This window comes from Sphaerodactylus townsendi, linkage group LG04 (genome assembly GCF_021028975.2).
Source record: "Sphaerodactylus townsendi isolate TG3544 linkage group LG04, MPM_Stown_v2.3, whole genome shotgun sequence".
Taxonomy (NCBI): domain Eukaryota; kingdom Metazoa; phylum Chordata; class Lepidosauria; order Squamata; family Sphaerodactylidae; genus Sphaerodactylus; species Sphaerodactylus townsendi.
Window position 1 is genome coordinate 139036708 of NC_059428.1, and position 16115 is coordinate 139052822.

Genomic DNA, 16115 nt, shown 5'->3' on the forward strand with positions numbered 1-16115 from the left:
TGACTAGCCCAAGGTCACCCAGCTGGCATGTGTGTTGGAGTGCACAAGCTAATCTAGTTCCCCAGGTAAGCCTCCACAGTTCAAGTGGCAGAGCGGGGAATCAAACCTGGTTCCCCAGATTAGAGTGCACCTGCTTTTAACCACTACGCCACGCTGGCTGGGCAAAGTCAGGAACGGAATCTTCAGCATGACTCTGGAGGATTTTTCAGGTTTCCGTGCAGTCCTTCTCCCTGGCTCCTCGACTAGTCCAGCTAGGAAACGAGATATCTCCCCATTCTGGGAACCAAGAGGGGGTTTTATAACCACTCTGTTCCTTTGGTGCTCTGTGAGTCGGCTCTGTTTGGCATGCGCGTTCATCACTGGTACGACACTATCATGATTTAGTTACTTGGCATTATCTCTATGCCCTGCGTTTCTCCTGACGCATCTAGAACTTGAGGCAGGCTTTCATGCTGCTTGTGAAATGTTTGCTTTGCACAAACTATCTTTCCTGTCAAGCACAGGGCAGGGCCAGAGGCAAAAAGAGCGGCTGCTTCCAAATCTGCAGGAGGGTGGTGGTGGCAGTGGTGGAAAACTGATACACACCTAGTCCCTTTGCCTGGGAGCTGCTTTTGAAGACAGCTTCAGTTGTGTGTGTGTGTGTGTGTGTGTGTTTTGGGGGGGCGGAATTAAACAAACGTCGACGTTCCAGCTTGTCTAGAATGCCTACTTGTTGCACTGAAATAAGCAGATATGAACCTGCCGCGTCAGTTCCAAACCAGCTGCGCAAGAAGATGCTGATTTACTTGTGAGTTAAACTGAAATGGTGGTATTTATTAATCTTCATGGCCACATCGCTCCCTCTGCACACCCACCGGCCCATGTGGGGCCCTGACGCTGCCTTCTTTATTCCACTAAAGAGCTCTTTATGGCATTAGAAGCACTAGATTCAAGTCCTGCACCACCTTGAACACCAAGATGTCCAGGATGGAAGCTTCCAAGAGTCACTGTTCCCTTTGTCAGATATCTAATGAAGGGAGCTATGACTCTTGAAAGCTTGTACCCTGAAAATCTTGAAGATCTCCAACATGCTTCTGGACTCAAATTCGGCTCTTCCACTGGAGATCAGTACAATTGCTCCCCAAAACAAATGTGGATGCCTCCAACCCTCTGGAATTAACTCCTAAGGTATATTAGGAGAGCCATATTTCTCGCCAGGATTCAGAGCAGGTACCAAACATTTTATTTCACATTAGCTTTTATCTGAGCCATGTTCTGCCCCTGTTGAGATGTTTCTCACCAGCGGCCACTGAGACAGTTAATGCTGTGCTGAGACATTTAATATTGTCTGTGGTTTTTATTGTTAATTTATTGCTTATTGGGGTTTTGATTTTAAGCAAGGCAGTGTATACATGCCTAAACCCAAACCCACAAGACTGCCATTTCTTTCTCTGGTCAGGTTCCTGCACAGGTCAAAATTCAACCAGTAAAGCTTCCAGTGTATATCCATGCAAGGGAAAACTTCACCTGTTGAATTTCTGTTGTGCTGCTGCTTAAGGCACTAGCAGCAGCATCCCTGCTGCCCATACCCACCCTGCAGCTTTGTAAAGGAGTGGCCACCATCCCAGCAGCATTTGACGTCCCCGATTGCAAAACACATCGGCTTCCCCTGAGGCGGAGTTTGCAAGGGTCGGGATCCAAAGGCATGCTCTGAAAGTGCTCATTAATGTGTCTCCACCCACTCTGGGAAAGACGCTGGCTTCCTTCCGAGTAAAGCCACAGTCAGGTGCAAAGTGATGCACTGCAGTTGAGGAACCTGGACTCCCCCCCCCCCCCACACCCTGACAGAGGCTTAAAGCAGAAAGGATCGGGCTGCCGGGAGCACCACAACCCTTCAGTGTCTACCAGTGGAAAGAACAGTAAGGACTGCTTTTTAAGACTGCTCCTTAGCTTTACTTGTGGGGTGTGTATGTGTGTGTGTGTGGGGGGAATTGGGCTGCTTCTTGATATCCTCCTCCACCCCGCCCCGCAGCTGATCCAGGGGAAGTTATGAGGAACAACTCATATTTTCCCAAAGCTTGTCCAGAGTGGCAACAGGGACTCTGATTTTTGAGGCTCTTCATTAGAAGCACAGAGCAGGTGGAGGAGCATCACTTCTTTTAGGGAGGACACCCCTTGGCTTTCGCATGAGAGATCAAAGGGATGCATGGCCAGGTGCCTGGCTTTGGAGGGCCACTGGCACAGCTGGCAGGACAGCTAATTGGCAGGTAGGAGGTCCCCGTCCCTGGCATCTCCAGTTAAAAGAATCAGGTGGTGTGAAAACAGAACACCTCATCAGCCCAGCTACCTGACTCAGCAAGAGGCAGCTTCGTGGGCCAGCAAAAGGTACGGCATTGGTAGTGGATAAGAGCAGGTGAACTCTAATGTAGAGAACTGGGTTTGATTCCCCGCTCTGCCACTCGAGCTGTGGAGGCTTATCTGGTGGAGCAGATTAGCTTGTGCACTCCAACACACATGCCAGCTTGGGCTAGTCACAGTTGTTTGGAGCTCTCTCAGCCCCACCCACCTCACAAGGTGTTTGTTGCGGGAGGGGAGGGGAGGGGAGGGAAAGGAGATGGTAGATTACAACACAAAACAACCTTTATTAGGCATTTAAGTGAAAGGAGATTGTAAGCCCCTGAGTCTCCTTGCAGGAGAGAGAGGGGGGTGGTATTAATCCAAAACTCTTCTTCTGGGGTGACATTTGGCTCATCTCGGCGGTTCCCTCGGGGGCTCTTGATAGGGAGCACCTGCTGTGGACATGGAGGTCTGTGGCTCAGCCCCCAGCTCTGCCAGTAGAAAGATTGAGGGGTGACCCTAGCCAGGGTCAGAGGAACAGATCAGGCTGAGGTTGGTTCCCAGTTCCCTTTTTGCCACCCAACCCCCAAACAGGGACAATACCTACAGAGCTCTGCCCCCCACAACAATCCCAAACTCAGGGGAATCTGCCCTGCAAGAGAATATGTGCAGTGGCCTCCTCCAAAACCAGGTTTCGACATGGAGCTGAACATTAAACTGAGGTGGTTCCTTTGCAGGGAACCTGGGGAAATGGGATCAGGCGGCCCCAAATCTGGGTGCAGTTTGGCTGGAGAAGGGGAGCCGTTGCCCCGCTTTCTCGGACAGGCAATCAAACCAACTCAATCCAATCTGGTTTGGGGAGAAAGCTCCCCTTGAAGTCCTGTGTGCCAGAACCGGGCTGTGTTCCCTAGCCCTGCCTTGGTTCCCCATTAATCCAGGAGTCTCCTGAGTCTGGGACACCTGACCAGAGCTTTTACTGGGGTGCAGAGATCTTTAAGCCTCACCAGTATTTGCGGTGGGTCTGCCACAAGTCAGGAGTGGATCAGGACCCAAGGGAAGATAAACCTGGGGGTGGGGTGGACTTGCCAGTGACCCCATGAAGAAGAAGGGCTGGGGTGCCAACTCTGGCCTGGAGAATTCCTGGAGATTTGGGGTCAATGCCTGTGGAGGGTACTCAACGAGGCCCTCGGTCCCACCCTCTGAAGCTGCTGTTTGGTCCGACCTGCAGTGTGGGGATCAATTGTGATTCCAGGGGAACTCCAGCCCTGAAGCATACAGTCCATGGGGACATGGGGTACCCTACGTCCCTGGGCGCCAGCCATTTGATCACACGGGGGTGCTTGCCCCCCTCTGTTGGAGACCGCGAGCAGCAGCTGGCACCAAGCTGGGACCCTGCTGCGGGCAAAAACAGGGTGTTGCCCCCGGGCAGAGGCATAGCAAAGGCCAGGGGTCTTCAAACTATGGCCCTCCAGATGTTCATGAACTACAATTCCCATCAGCCCTGCCACTTAGCCATGCTGGCAGGGGCTGATGGGAATTGTAGTCCATGAACATCTGGAGGGCCATAGTTTGAAGACCCCTGGCAAAGGGGAAAAGCCCCAGAATGCCTCCACCCCAAAACACTCCCCACACCCCTGGAACGCCCTTGCCACATCCCACAGGGGCGTGCGCCTGTTGTGTCGTGCACCTCCCGTCCCCTTGGAGCTACGCCTCTGCCCTCAGGTGCTGTTTCATGCTCCCAGGGGCTGACAATCCGAGGCAGCTGGTATGCATAGAGGGCTGTGAAGAAAAGGTGAATGTCACACACTTCACCCTTGACCTGCCTCCTTCCACCTCCTGCTTCTATTTTTGCTTAATTTATCTTTGTAGGCTTAGGGGGAGCTTTTGAAGGGGCTTTTGAACGAGCTGCGTTCCAGGACCTCCTGGCCTTGGCCCAGAGGTTTGCAGCGGCCACAAAGGGGCATGTGTCACTCCCTGTAACCCTCCTGACCTGTGGTGGCACAGAAGGGGAGAGAAGGGTCTTTCTACCTGGAATGCTGCCCTCTGACCTGGCAGAATAGTGCCCTGAATGCAGGCACTGATATGTCGATCAAGTTACCCAACACTCCTTAAGCCACGCTAAGCGACCTGGTGCTCTACAGCTAATTTCCCCAGCCAAAGAGGGCCGTTGCATCCTCCCATTTTGAGTAACCCTGGGCAGTACCAGGGATGCGCAGCCTCTGCTGCTGAGACAGTCGCCAGGAGGGGAACTATGTTCTGCAGACCTCCTCTTCGGCCAACACAAAACGCACTCGGCAGCGGGAGACATGCTTCACAGACTCCCCTTAGATGCCTCAGCAGTGACCAAGGTGGGCATGAGCAATGGGCTGGATACAGCCCCACCCCAGCCTAGGGATGCCAGCCTCCAGGCAAGGCCTGGAGATCCCCCCAGACTACAGAAATCAGTTCCCCTGGAGAAAATGGCTGCTTTGGGGGGGGGGGGCTCTGGGGCCTTGGACCCACAGGGCCCCCTGCCCTCCTCCGGCTCCATCCTCAAATCTCCAGGAGTTTCCCAACCTGGAGGTGGCAACCCTCTGCCCCACCCCCATCTTCTGCCAGTGGTCGGGGTCGGGGTTGGGGGAGGGACCTGGCAGCCCGACCCTGGCAGATGGGTGCCAATGAGGCTGGGGGAGGGGGAGGGGAGTCCTGTCTCTTTTGATGGGGTGTCATGAGTGGAAATGGGCAGAGGAAACACTTCAGAGCATTTATCCATTTATCCTCCCTCTTTCTCCCCAGTAGAGAACAAAGCAGCCAATGCCGTCCTCTCCTCCTCCATTTTATCCACATAAACACACCCCTGAAGTGGAGGAGGCTACGTCTGTCTGTGACTGGCCCAAAATCATCCAGCAAGCTTCCAAAGCAGAGTAGCGATTCGCACCTGGGTCTCCCAGATCCGAGTCTGACACTGCTCCGACCCTGGTTCTCTGCACACTCCTATGGCAGCCTGCTGGGAGATTCTGGCATGGTCACCTTTTCTCAGCCTGACCCACCTCACAGGTTTGTTGTGGGGGTGAAATGGAGAAGAGAACAACGCTGAAAGCCCTCCGGAGACAAAACAGGGGTAGGAGAAATCGCTTGCAGTTCCAACGAATGTTAAAAGGACAGCTAGAGGGGCCAGTTTAACAGGTGGCAGACCTGCCTGGCCACTTCTGCCCCCCCCCCCGCTATCTTCACCTGTCAGGTAGGGAATAGGAGAGGGACCAAGTACTTCCATCCCTGGAGGGCTGCATCTCAAAGTGGGCCACAGCGGCAAAGCGGCTGAAGGCTTCACTGGGCTGAGAAAAAGGGTTAGCCTGCACACCAAGGACAGTTTTCCAAGCTTGCCAACAGTTTCCCCTGATCTTACTCCTCTGCTTTTACCAGCTTATAGACACATGGTAGTTTTGCAGGTGAAGCATTCTCCTTCGATGAGCACAGGGCACTAAGGTGGCAGCCCCAAGCAAGGGGCAAAGGATTCCCCACCCACCGCGCCTCCGGGGCCCTTGCCCTCTCACCCCAAATGGCCTCCTCCTCCCCTTTCTCTCCCCGCAGGGGAAGGGCCATGAAGCTGGGGCTGCTCATCCCCTGCCTGGCCGCCCTGCTGCGCGGAGCCAGCCCCTTACGGATCTGTGCCTTCAACATCCAGACTTTTGGAGACAACAAAGCAGACAACCAGGATGTCGCAGCAGTGATTGTGAAGGTGAGTCTGGGGCAGGGGGTGGGGGAGCCGGGACCCTCTGGCCTGCCTTTGGGGAGAGGGGGTCAGTTGGGGGAAAAGAGGTGTAGGGGTGGCAGCTCACCAGGCAGATCCCTCCTCCCCCCCCAAAAAAAATACACAACCCCCAAGAAGAGGGTGGGGAAGGCGCCCTGCACTTTTCCAGACTGCAGTCCAGAAGGACGACGAGTCCCTCTGATAAGACTCATTGTGAAAACGGCGAGCCAAAGTGAAAACATTGTGCGGGGCAAAGGGGAACATCACTGCGGGGTCTGAGTTCAAATATCCCCTCCTCTGGGTGAACTTGGGACAACTGTTCCCTCTCAGCTTAACCAACTTTCCAGGGTCGTCGTGAGGATAACAAGGAGAAGGAAGAAGAAGAGTTGGATTTATATCCCCCCTTTCTCTCCTGTAAGGAGACTCAAAGAGGCTGACAATCTCCTTTCCCTCCCTCCCCCATAACAAACACCCTGTGAGGTGGGTGGGGGGATGAGAGAGCTCCAAAAAACTGTGACTAGCCCAAGATCACCCAGCTGGCATGTGTCAGAGTACACAAGCTAACCTGGTTCACCAGATAAGTCTCCACAGCTCAAGTGGCAGAGTGGGGAATCAAACCTGGTTCTCCAGATTAGAATGCACCTGCTCTTAGCACCATGCAGATGACATGATTGTAGGAGGAACTGCTGATTGCTGTGAGCTCCTCAGATGAAGGGCGGGGGGAATAATAGCACACACAAACACACCCCATGCATACCAATGCAGTGCTCGTAAATCAGGTCACCTAACAGGAGGGGTGCTTGTTCCAGATCCTGGCCCGCTATGACATCGCCCTGGTGCAAGAGGTGCGTGACTCCGATCTCAGCGCTGTCACTACCTTGATGGAGCAACTCAACAGGTGAGCTAAGGGAAATTGTGGGAGGGGCAGGCAGATGCTCAACAGGTGTGCCAAAGGAAAGTATGGGGGTGGGGGAGTCAGAGGTACAGCTGAAGTTCTGGGCACCGCAATTCACGAAGGATATCGACAAGCTGGAACATGTCCAGAGGAGGGCGACCAAAATGGTCAAAGATCAGGAGTCCATGCCCTACGAGGAGAGACTTAGGGAGCTGGGGATGTTTTAGTCTGGAGGAACATAGGTTAAGGGGTGACATAATAGCTATGGTTAAATATTTGAAGGGATGTCATGTTGAAGAGGGAGCAAGCTTGTTTTCTGCTGCTTCAGAGACTGGGACACAGAGTCATAGGTTCAAGGTGCAGGTAAAGGGATTCCACCTAAACATTAGGAAGAACTTCCTGACCGTCAGGGCTGTTCGACAGTGGAATTACCTGCCTCTGAGTGTGGTGGAGTCTCCTTCTTGGGAGCTTTCTAAAGAGAGGCCGGATGGCCAGCTGTCAGGAGTGCTTTGATTGTGTGTTCCTGCATGGCAGGGAGTTGGACTGGATGGTCCTTGGGGGTCTCTTCCAACTCTATGACAGCCTTTCTCTTTCCCCCTTCCCTCCATTGCTGTGAGGCTCTGGGACCAGAAAGGCAAGGAAGAAGGGGCTGGGGTGGCAGTGGTGGGATTCAGCAGGTTCGCACCACTTTGGCAGAACCGGTTGTTAAAATGGTGCTTGTAAACAACCTGTTGTTAAATTGTTTGAATCCCACCACTGGTCAGGGGCGAGGTGGACTTGGTGGACACGGGGTGAGGTGGGCGTGCTTCTGCCTTGGCACGTGGAAGGAACGCAGCAAAGCAAAGCTGTGTCCGTTCAGCGCCAGGCAGAGTCCAGAAGCAGCCCAGCTGAGCAGTCACCTGGGGGTCATTTCCCATGCACCATGCATTTCTTCTCTTGCTCCACTTTGGGTGGTGGGCTTGAGAACCTCCCCACTTCCTCACTCGGGCATCTTCCCTTGCCCACCGGCCAGGCAGCCCGGCTACAGCAAATTCCCACTGCAATTCCCGGTTGTCCTCCCTCCTGCCCCCAGCTCCATTCAGAGTAGGCCCACGCCCTGGCCTGCGTGCTGATTGGGACTTTGCTCGTGCTCAGAACAGAGGAGAAGAGGGCTGAGAAAGGCCCTTAGGGAAGGAAGCCGCCCTTGGTCAGAAGATAAGTAGAGCTTCCTGTTGGGTAACTATTAGGAAATTAACCTACTCTTAACCAGTAGATCAGAGGGCAAAAAAAATGTCAGTGAGCCTTGAAGAGGAGACTGACAAGGAGGGAGGGGCTATGCTTCAGCGGAAGAGCTTCAGCTTGGCATGGCGAAGGTGCCCAGTTCTATCCTCGGCATCGCCAGTTACAGGACCAGGCAGAAGGTGATGTCTCTGTCTGAGACCCTGAAATGCCACAGCTGGTCTCAGTAGACCAGTGGTGGCGAACCTTTGGCACTCCAGATGTTATGGACTACAATTCCCATCAGCCCCTGCCAGCATGGCCAATTGGCAGGGGCTGATGAGAATTGTAGTCCATAACATCTGGAGTGCCAAAGGTTCGCCACCACGGCAGTAGACCCTCCTGGTCTCCATGGGCATATGAGCTGATTCAGCATGAGGGCTCCTTCGGGTCTGAGAGGACCTTTGGCCGAGAGTCGTCGCTCTCTTCTGGAGCTCCTCCGATTCGGTCCCGCTCAGGGCATCACGAACTTCCCTGGACAAACATCAACTGGGCAAATATGTCGGCCTTGTGCCAAGAAGGCCTGGCTTGGGCTGGAAGGCCTGTTGGCGCATGGAAAGGGTGGCGGCCCCTGGCTCCACAGCTGCCGGGGAGGGGCTGATCCGGTCCACTGCACAGTGGAAGCCAGTTTGCGCCGGTGCTGTGTGGCCGCCCACTGACGTTCTCCCTCTTTCCCCGCAGGGCCTCCAAGCATGCCTACGATTACGTCATCAGTGAGCCGCTGGGTCGGGAGTCATACAAGGAGATGTACCTCTTTGTCTACAGGTATGGGACCCCAGCCACTCAGCAGCCAAGTCTCCTCCCTGCCCAGTAACTCAGCTCCATTCATGACACTCCCTCTTCCCACAAACAACACACGTGTGTGCAGTTGATCCCGGGGGAGCAGCCAATAGCGGGGCTTGCAGCGAGGCAGAGTGGAAGGGGCTGTGGCTCAGGGACAGAGAGTCTGCCTGGCATGCAGAAGGTCATGGGTTCAAGCCCCTCCACCTCCAGTTAAATAGGACCAGGCAGGACAAGATGTTAAACACTTTTCTCTGCCTGGGACCCCAGAGAGCGGCTGCTGGTCTGAGTGGGAAACACTGGCCTCAATAGGTGGAGGATCTGATTCAGTAGAAGGCAGCTTCACAAGAGTCAGTTAGCTGGAGCTGCAGAGGCAGCCCTTGATGAGTGCAGGACCCGTGCTCGGGGGTGCCACCCAAGCTATTGCCAAGGGCAGCACCCGGGAGGGCTTTGGCTGGCTGGTAGCCCTCAGTGGCATGGGAGGTGATCACTTTGACTCCCTAGAGCAGGGGTGTCGAACTCTGGTGCCCCAGATGTTCATGGACTACGATTCCCATCAGTCCCTGCCAGCTGGCCATGCTGGCAGGGGCTGATGGAAATCATAGTCCATGAACATTTGGGGCACCAGAGTTCGACACCCCTGCCCTAGGTCACTGCCACTGGATCCAACCAGCAGGGCCACCTCCAGTAGGCGGCTGAAGTTCCTTGTTTGGAGCACCAAAGCCGTTGATTTCCCCCCACCCTCTTGGCTGTTCTGCCTGCCGACTGGTGGCTTCCACATCCCTGGAACAGCAGTTCTGCCGGCAGACCACAATAATTTACTCGTATCTGGAAGTGGCTCCTGTAGTCCTGCTTTCTCCTGGCCCTTACATGGCCCTCCGCTTTCTCTCCAGAACCAAGAGCGTCTCTCCCGCGGCCCAGTACCAGTATCCCGACAGCAACGGCGCCTTCAGCCGAGCCCCGTTCATTGTGAAGTTCTCGGTGCCCGACTTGGGTGAGCTAAGGGGGAGGGATCCCTTTCTTTCTTTGCCCTCTGTGCAGTGCCCCGACTGCACCTCAGGAGGTCACAGCTGGGAGCCAAACACAGCGGGGTCGAGGGGGGCTCTGCAGGCCCCAGGGGGAAATGCTGCCCTCTCGTGCCTTCGGAGGGGCGTCTCCTCACTCTGGTTCTCTCACAGGGAAGGAGCCGCTGATTCTGGTGCCCCTGCACACCCCGCCGAGCAACGCCGTGGCTGAAATAGATGCCCTCTACGATGTTTACCTGCAGGTCATTGACAAGTGGGGGACGGATGTAAGCGGCAGAGCTAAATTTAGCAAGGAAATTTAACAGGGGTCACGCTTTGGGATGGGGGCTGTTTGGAGAGGGTTCTTGGCTACCCCCTGAGCAGGCCGTGGCAGGGGATTGTGGGGGAGAGACGCACCCTGATCCCACTTTCATGCGTGTCCGGCCCTTGTTTTGTCTAAGTTGGCATTGCCAGCCAGACTGGCAACAGCCCTCCAGGGTCTCCGGGGGGGCGGGGTCTTTCACGTCACCTCCTGCCTGGTCTTTTTTATCTGGCGGTGCCGGGATTGAACCCAGAGCCTTCTGCATACAGGAGGCTGACCAATGAGCCACCCCTTGTAAGTCCCTGATTGGAAGTGGGCTAAAGGGAAACTAATCTGAGTTAAGCAAACTCTCGCGGATCCTACGCTTCCCCCTGGCTGGACCCTGCCCTCCTTGGGTCTGTCCAGCAGCACTTTTCAGGATTTGGCCCTGGGTCCTCAGGGCCCCTCCCACTGGCTGCCTTCTCTCCTTGGCAGAACATGATGTTTCTGGGAGACTTCAATGCCGACTGCAGCTACGTGGGGAAAAAAGACTGGGCCTCCATCCGGCTGCGCACCAGCGATGTCTTCAAGTGGCTCATCTCGGACTCTGCCGACACCACCGTGGGCAACTCGGACTGTGCCTACGACAGGTAGGGTGGCCGACCTGCAAGGCTGGCTGAGCCTTCGGCCTGGAGATCGCCTGGAGTTACTGGAATCGACAGCAATCCTGTTCCTCTGGAGGAAATGGCCGCTTTGGGGGGTGGGGTGGACTCTGTGTGGCACCACTAAGGTCTTTCCCCTCCGCAACCCCCACCCACCACAGGCTGCACCACCAAATCTCCACAAGTTTCCCTACCTGGAGCCACCAACCCTAAAACAGGTGAGGGGTACACACCTGCCAGACTCTTCATCTCTGTAGCAGACAGGCAGGGGAGACCGCGGAAAGCCCTCTGAGCCTCTCCCGGAGGTTCACTGGTGTGTCTCTGCCACTGACATCTCCAACCTACAGTCACAGCGTTCTCGTGAATGTGGGAACCGGCTGCAGGATCCGCACCTGGAAAGGAGGGGGTTACTCCACCTGTGCCCTTTTGCCTTCCAGGATTGTGGTGAGCGGCTCAAAGCTGAGGAAGTTAATCAACCCCAAGTCTGCCAAGGTGTTCGACTTCCAGGCTGCCTTGAAGCTAAGCCAAGAAGAGGTCAGTCTCTCCCCCCACCCCCCCGGGAGGGGGGAGGATCCAGTTAAATCACCACTCGCTTCAATCGCCTTCTCCGGTTTTCCATTTCTTACCACTGCTGTTCAGTTGCTAGAGTAGTTAAAGCATGTCCTCAAATCCAGAGCTCCCAAGGAAAGGAATAAAACTGCTGATTCAGGCAAAACAAAATACTTCAGCACAGAATGCAAAACAGCGCAAGGAACTCACTGCCAAGAGATGCAGTGACAACCACCCAAGAGAGCCAGCATGGTGTAGTGGTTAACAGCAGGTGCACTCTAGTCTGGAGAACTGGGTTTGATTCCCTGCTCTGCCACTTGAGCTGTGGAGGCTTATCTGGTGAACTAGATTAGCTTGTGCACTCCAACACATGCCAGCTGGGTGATCTTGGGCTAGTCCCAGTTCTTCTGAGCTCACTCAGCCTCACCCACCTCACAGGGTGTTTGTTGTGGGGGTGGGGAGGGAAAGGAGTTTGTAAGCCCCTTTGAGTCTCCTTACAGGCGAGAAAGGGGGGGATATAAATCCAACTCTTATTCAATCTAATGGGCTTCAAAAGGTAAATTTATGGAAGATGGGCCCATCAGTGGCTATAAGCCATAAGGTCCAAATAGAGGCTCCATGGTCAAAGGCAGTGTACCTCTGAATACCAATTGTTGGGGGCAGGGGCAACTACAGAAGCCATATTGATTTATGTGGGTCTTTCCAGGGTATCTGGCTACCAGTGGTGGAACACAGGAAGCTACGAAGCCTTTAGTATGATCCACCAGGGCTCTTATATTTGTTTTAAAATTTCTACCTCGTGTTTCTAGGCAGTACGAAGTGGCTCACGTGACGATGCAGCTTAAAGTTCAGTATCAATTTAAAACATAAAAAAGTGAAGGGAGAAAAGGGTTGAGTCAGGAACCTTTGGAAAGTGGAGAATGGTGGAGCACAGGCAGGGATGTCGCCTTTTCAAAAGGTTCCCAAGCCAGAGCAGGGCAGGGGAGGGGGGCTTCATGGGGGGAAAAAAACTCCGAAATTCATTCACATTTTGCCCCCAAGGAGGGTGCATATTTGTAGGGCAGATCAAAGGCTTTCTGGGTCTGCCACTCAGCCTGGCGCAGACAGTTTCCCAGTTGCTCGTTTTCACCCACCATCGCTGGCAGCTGTTCAAACCACCTTCTGGTTGCCCCAGATTCCTGGGTTATGATGCTGCTGCGTAGGAACACAAGAAGCTGCTTCCTACAGAGTCACACAGTCGCCTGTTTCAACGGGCCAGCATTTCTCCAGGGTCTCAAGTCAAGGACTTTCTCTTCTCCTCCTGCCTGGTCATTTTAAATGCAGACGGCAGGGACTGAACACGGGACTTTCTGCAGGCCAAACAGAACACATCTTGATCCTCCTTGATCTGAGATTGCAAATGCCTTAGCAGACAAGGTGCTCGGTGGCGGCGGCAGCAGAAGGCCATTGCTTTTACATCCTGCACGTGAGCTCCCAAAGGCACCTGGTGGGCCACTGCGAGTAGCAGAGTGCTGGACTAGAGGGACTCTGGTCTGATCCAGCAGGCTCTTTCTTATGTTCTTATGTTCTTAACCACAACCCCTCCCCAAGGCAGGTGTAATTAAGGCTCCGATTTCTCCAGCTGTTCTGAGGCCCAGAGGTTAATCCATTTGTCCTTCTTTGCAGGCTCTGGCTGTCAGCGACCATTTCCCAGTGGAGGTGACGCTGGACTTGCAGTGACGAGGTCTTTGCTGCCTCATGCCGAGGGAGGCCGAAGGGTTGCTGCCGCTGCCTCCTTTATCGCCAGTGATTCCACTTCGCTGCTGCTTCCAACCTCTTGGGAACAAGTTCCAGCTTCACTTCTGCAGAAGTGAACCCAAAAGTTCTGGGGCAGCGTGGTGGGCAGCCAATTTATCCTGCTCACAAACTCTGAAGTCCGACCCTCCCACCGTACTGCAAATGCAGGGCGTGTATTTCTCGAAGCAGGAATGCGTTTTATCCCATGGTGCAAAGCTACTCATTGAAGTCAGGAAGCTTCCTTATGCTAAGTCAAGACCCTTAGAATCACAGAATCATAGAGTTGGAAGAGACCCCGGGGGCCATCAAGTCCAGCTCCCTGCAATGCAGGAACACACAATCAAAGCACTTCCGACAGATGGCCATCCAGCCTCTCTTTAAAAACCTCCAAAGAAGGAGACTCCACTTGGATTTGCTGTAAGGATTGGTCCAATCACCAACAGGATGGTTTTCATCAAGGGGGAGGTAGGCAGGGTCCCCATAGACTGTGGCTGAGCTGCTGGACACCAAATTCTTGACCACATGAGCTTTCATGGTCTCCAGTAAGTGGATGGTCCCAGTGAGGTTCCCCTTGTGGTACTCTAGCGGCTTCTGGACTGACTCTCTGAATGCTTTGAGGCCTGCGAAATGCATTACCGCTGAGAAACGATGCTTCTTGAAGAGCTCCTGCAGGCCAGCTTCATTGAGAACATCCAGTTCCTGGAAAAGGATCTCCTCCCCCATAATTTCCTGTACCCGCTTAATGCTCTCAGGCAAGGCGTTGTCCCCTTGGATGGCATCATGGAAATGATCGATGACCACAGCCCGCTTCAACCAGCTCCAACAGGCAATGACTCCCTATGTAGCCAGCTCCACCTGTCAATAGGATCTTCTCCGACATTCTTACCGACTGCAAACTCTGACGGACCCTCAGTCTATCAGAATTGCCAACTCAGACTGGCAGCAACTCTCCAGCGTCTCGGGCAGAGAAAGACCTTCCCACCACCTCCTGCCTGGTCCGTCTTAGCTGAAGACGCTGCCTGGGATTGAATCCCATGTGCCACGCGGAGGCTCTTCCACCGACCCACGGCCCTTCCCCTTTGGGCTTTATCTAGATCAAAAAATCACATCATGTTGACATTCAATTCTCAACTCACTCTATGGCTTTTGACAGCCATTCTTTCATTCTGCAAATATATAATTTGGATGGAAGATAAGACGACACCCTGTTTACATTTGCCAGCACCAACCTTTGAAGAAAGTTTGGCTGTTGGCAACTCAGATTTTTTAATTCCCTTAAGTATTTTCATTGCGAACATGAAGGAAGAAAGGCAAGTGTTTCGAGGAAGACTAAGCCCGCCACCTCTCTGGCAGGCAGTCATCGGATGCGGTATTCCAAGCTACCTCTCTGCCTGTTGGGAGTTTTTTAAAAGCTGCTTTATTGCTTTAATCAGAATTCATGATGAAGCTGGGATCTGGGCATTGAAGAGCAGCCTTCTCAGTTGGGGCCCCCCGCCCCCCAACTCCTGGTGACTGATATGCTACAGCTTGTGCCAGGGAAGCCCCAACCTGGATGGGTCAGGCTCTTCAGATCTCAAAATTAGTATTTGGGAGACTCTGAAGGAAGTCCTGCTACGTAGAGGCAGGCAGCGGCAACCATAGCAGAACGTCTGTTGCCTGAAAACCCCATGGGGTCGCCATAGGTCAGCTGTGACTTGATCAGAGTTTCTACCAATGCCAAGACAAGAGAATCCACAATTTGGCAGGGAGATCCAGATTGTTTGCATGTGGCTGTTGTTGGGTTTCCAGGCAATGCAGCTGTGATCGGGCAGTTTTAGCTCCTAACGTTTCGCGTGTTATGGAAGTACATCTTACTGTGACATGACTCTGAAAACATCAGCAAAACATTAGAAGCTAAAGCTACCAAACCATGGCCGCATCATCCGGAAAACCAGCAACAGCCAGTTGATTCCAACCGTGAAAGTTTTCAACAGGACATAATTTACATGGCTTGTGAACTTGGGATTGTAGAACCGTATCATTAAAAATAAAAGATGCCTTGCTGTGATTTTATCCAAAAGAAGCCAGAGGGAGGGGCGACTACTGTATTTCCTTTATCAATAGCGTTAAGTTCCAACAGTTCCCAAGTATAACATTGGATTCCTCGCCTAATTCCAAATCCATTTTGTTCCAGTGTAACTTCAGCTGACTTACTTTCGAGTAACTGCACATAACGAAATGCTCTTCAGCTGACTGCTAACACAACCACTGTCTAATAAAAACCTTCATGGCCTTACAGTCAATTGCTGCCATTCCAGAATGCTTGTCCTGTTCCTTAAACAGCTGGCCAGAGTTTGGCATCCCACCAGAAATAATTCCGGCCTGTCTGGAGGTCCCATCTGCTCCTTCTTCCTCTTTTCCCCCCGATATTCCACCCTGTCGCAGTTCAAGCTAGCTGTCATGCCCCAGAGACACCCTCACTATTTTCCTTATTTAAACCTCAGTTGTACCCTTAGAATGGGTTTAGTTGTTTTTTGTACAGTTTTCTGGGGGGGGGGGACCTTAGTTTAGACCCTGACCCTTTAAGAAGCCCTCTACAGCAGTGATGGCGAACCTATGGCACGGGTGTCGGAGGTGGCACTCAGAGCCCTCTCTGTGGGCACGAGCAAACAGAGTAACCCCCCCCCCCCCACACACACATCTAGGCTGGCCTGGACTGCTGGGCTTGATTTTTAGCATTAAACCTAGGACCTAGTTTTGGGGAAGCAGTGTAGGTAACCCTGTTAAGCGCTGTTAAACCCCACTGATTTTCATGCGAAGAACTAAAGCGCGATTCTTTACCTGGGAGTAAGCTCAGTTGCTAGGA

At 53.4% G+C, this 16115-nt stretch overlaps 1 protein-coding gene across 1 annotated transcript; it reads left to right on the plus strand.

Annotated features, from left to right (window-relative positions):
- Positions 1–1813: 1813 nt before the first annotated feature.
- On the plus strand, positions 1814–15812 carry LOC125431596 (deoxyribonuclease-1-like 2). The gene is made up of 9 exons (XM_048494549.1): positions 1814–1898; positions 5887–6034; positions 6856–6944; positions 8880–8963; positions 9872–9972; positions 10157–10269; positions 10779–10933; positions 11383–11479; positions 13160–15812. Exons 2-9 carry the CDS (start codon positions 5897–5899, stop codon positions 13211–13213), a joined length of 831 nt encoding a protein of 276 aa, XP_048350506.1. The 5' UTR covers positions 1814–1898; positions 5887–5896; the 3' UTR covers positions 13214–15812.
- The last annotated feature ends 303 nt before the right edge of the window (positions 15813–16115 follow it).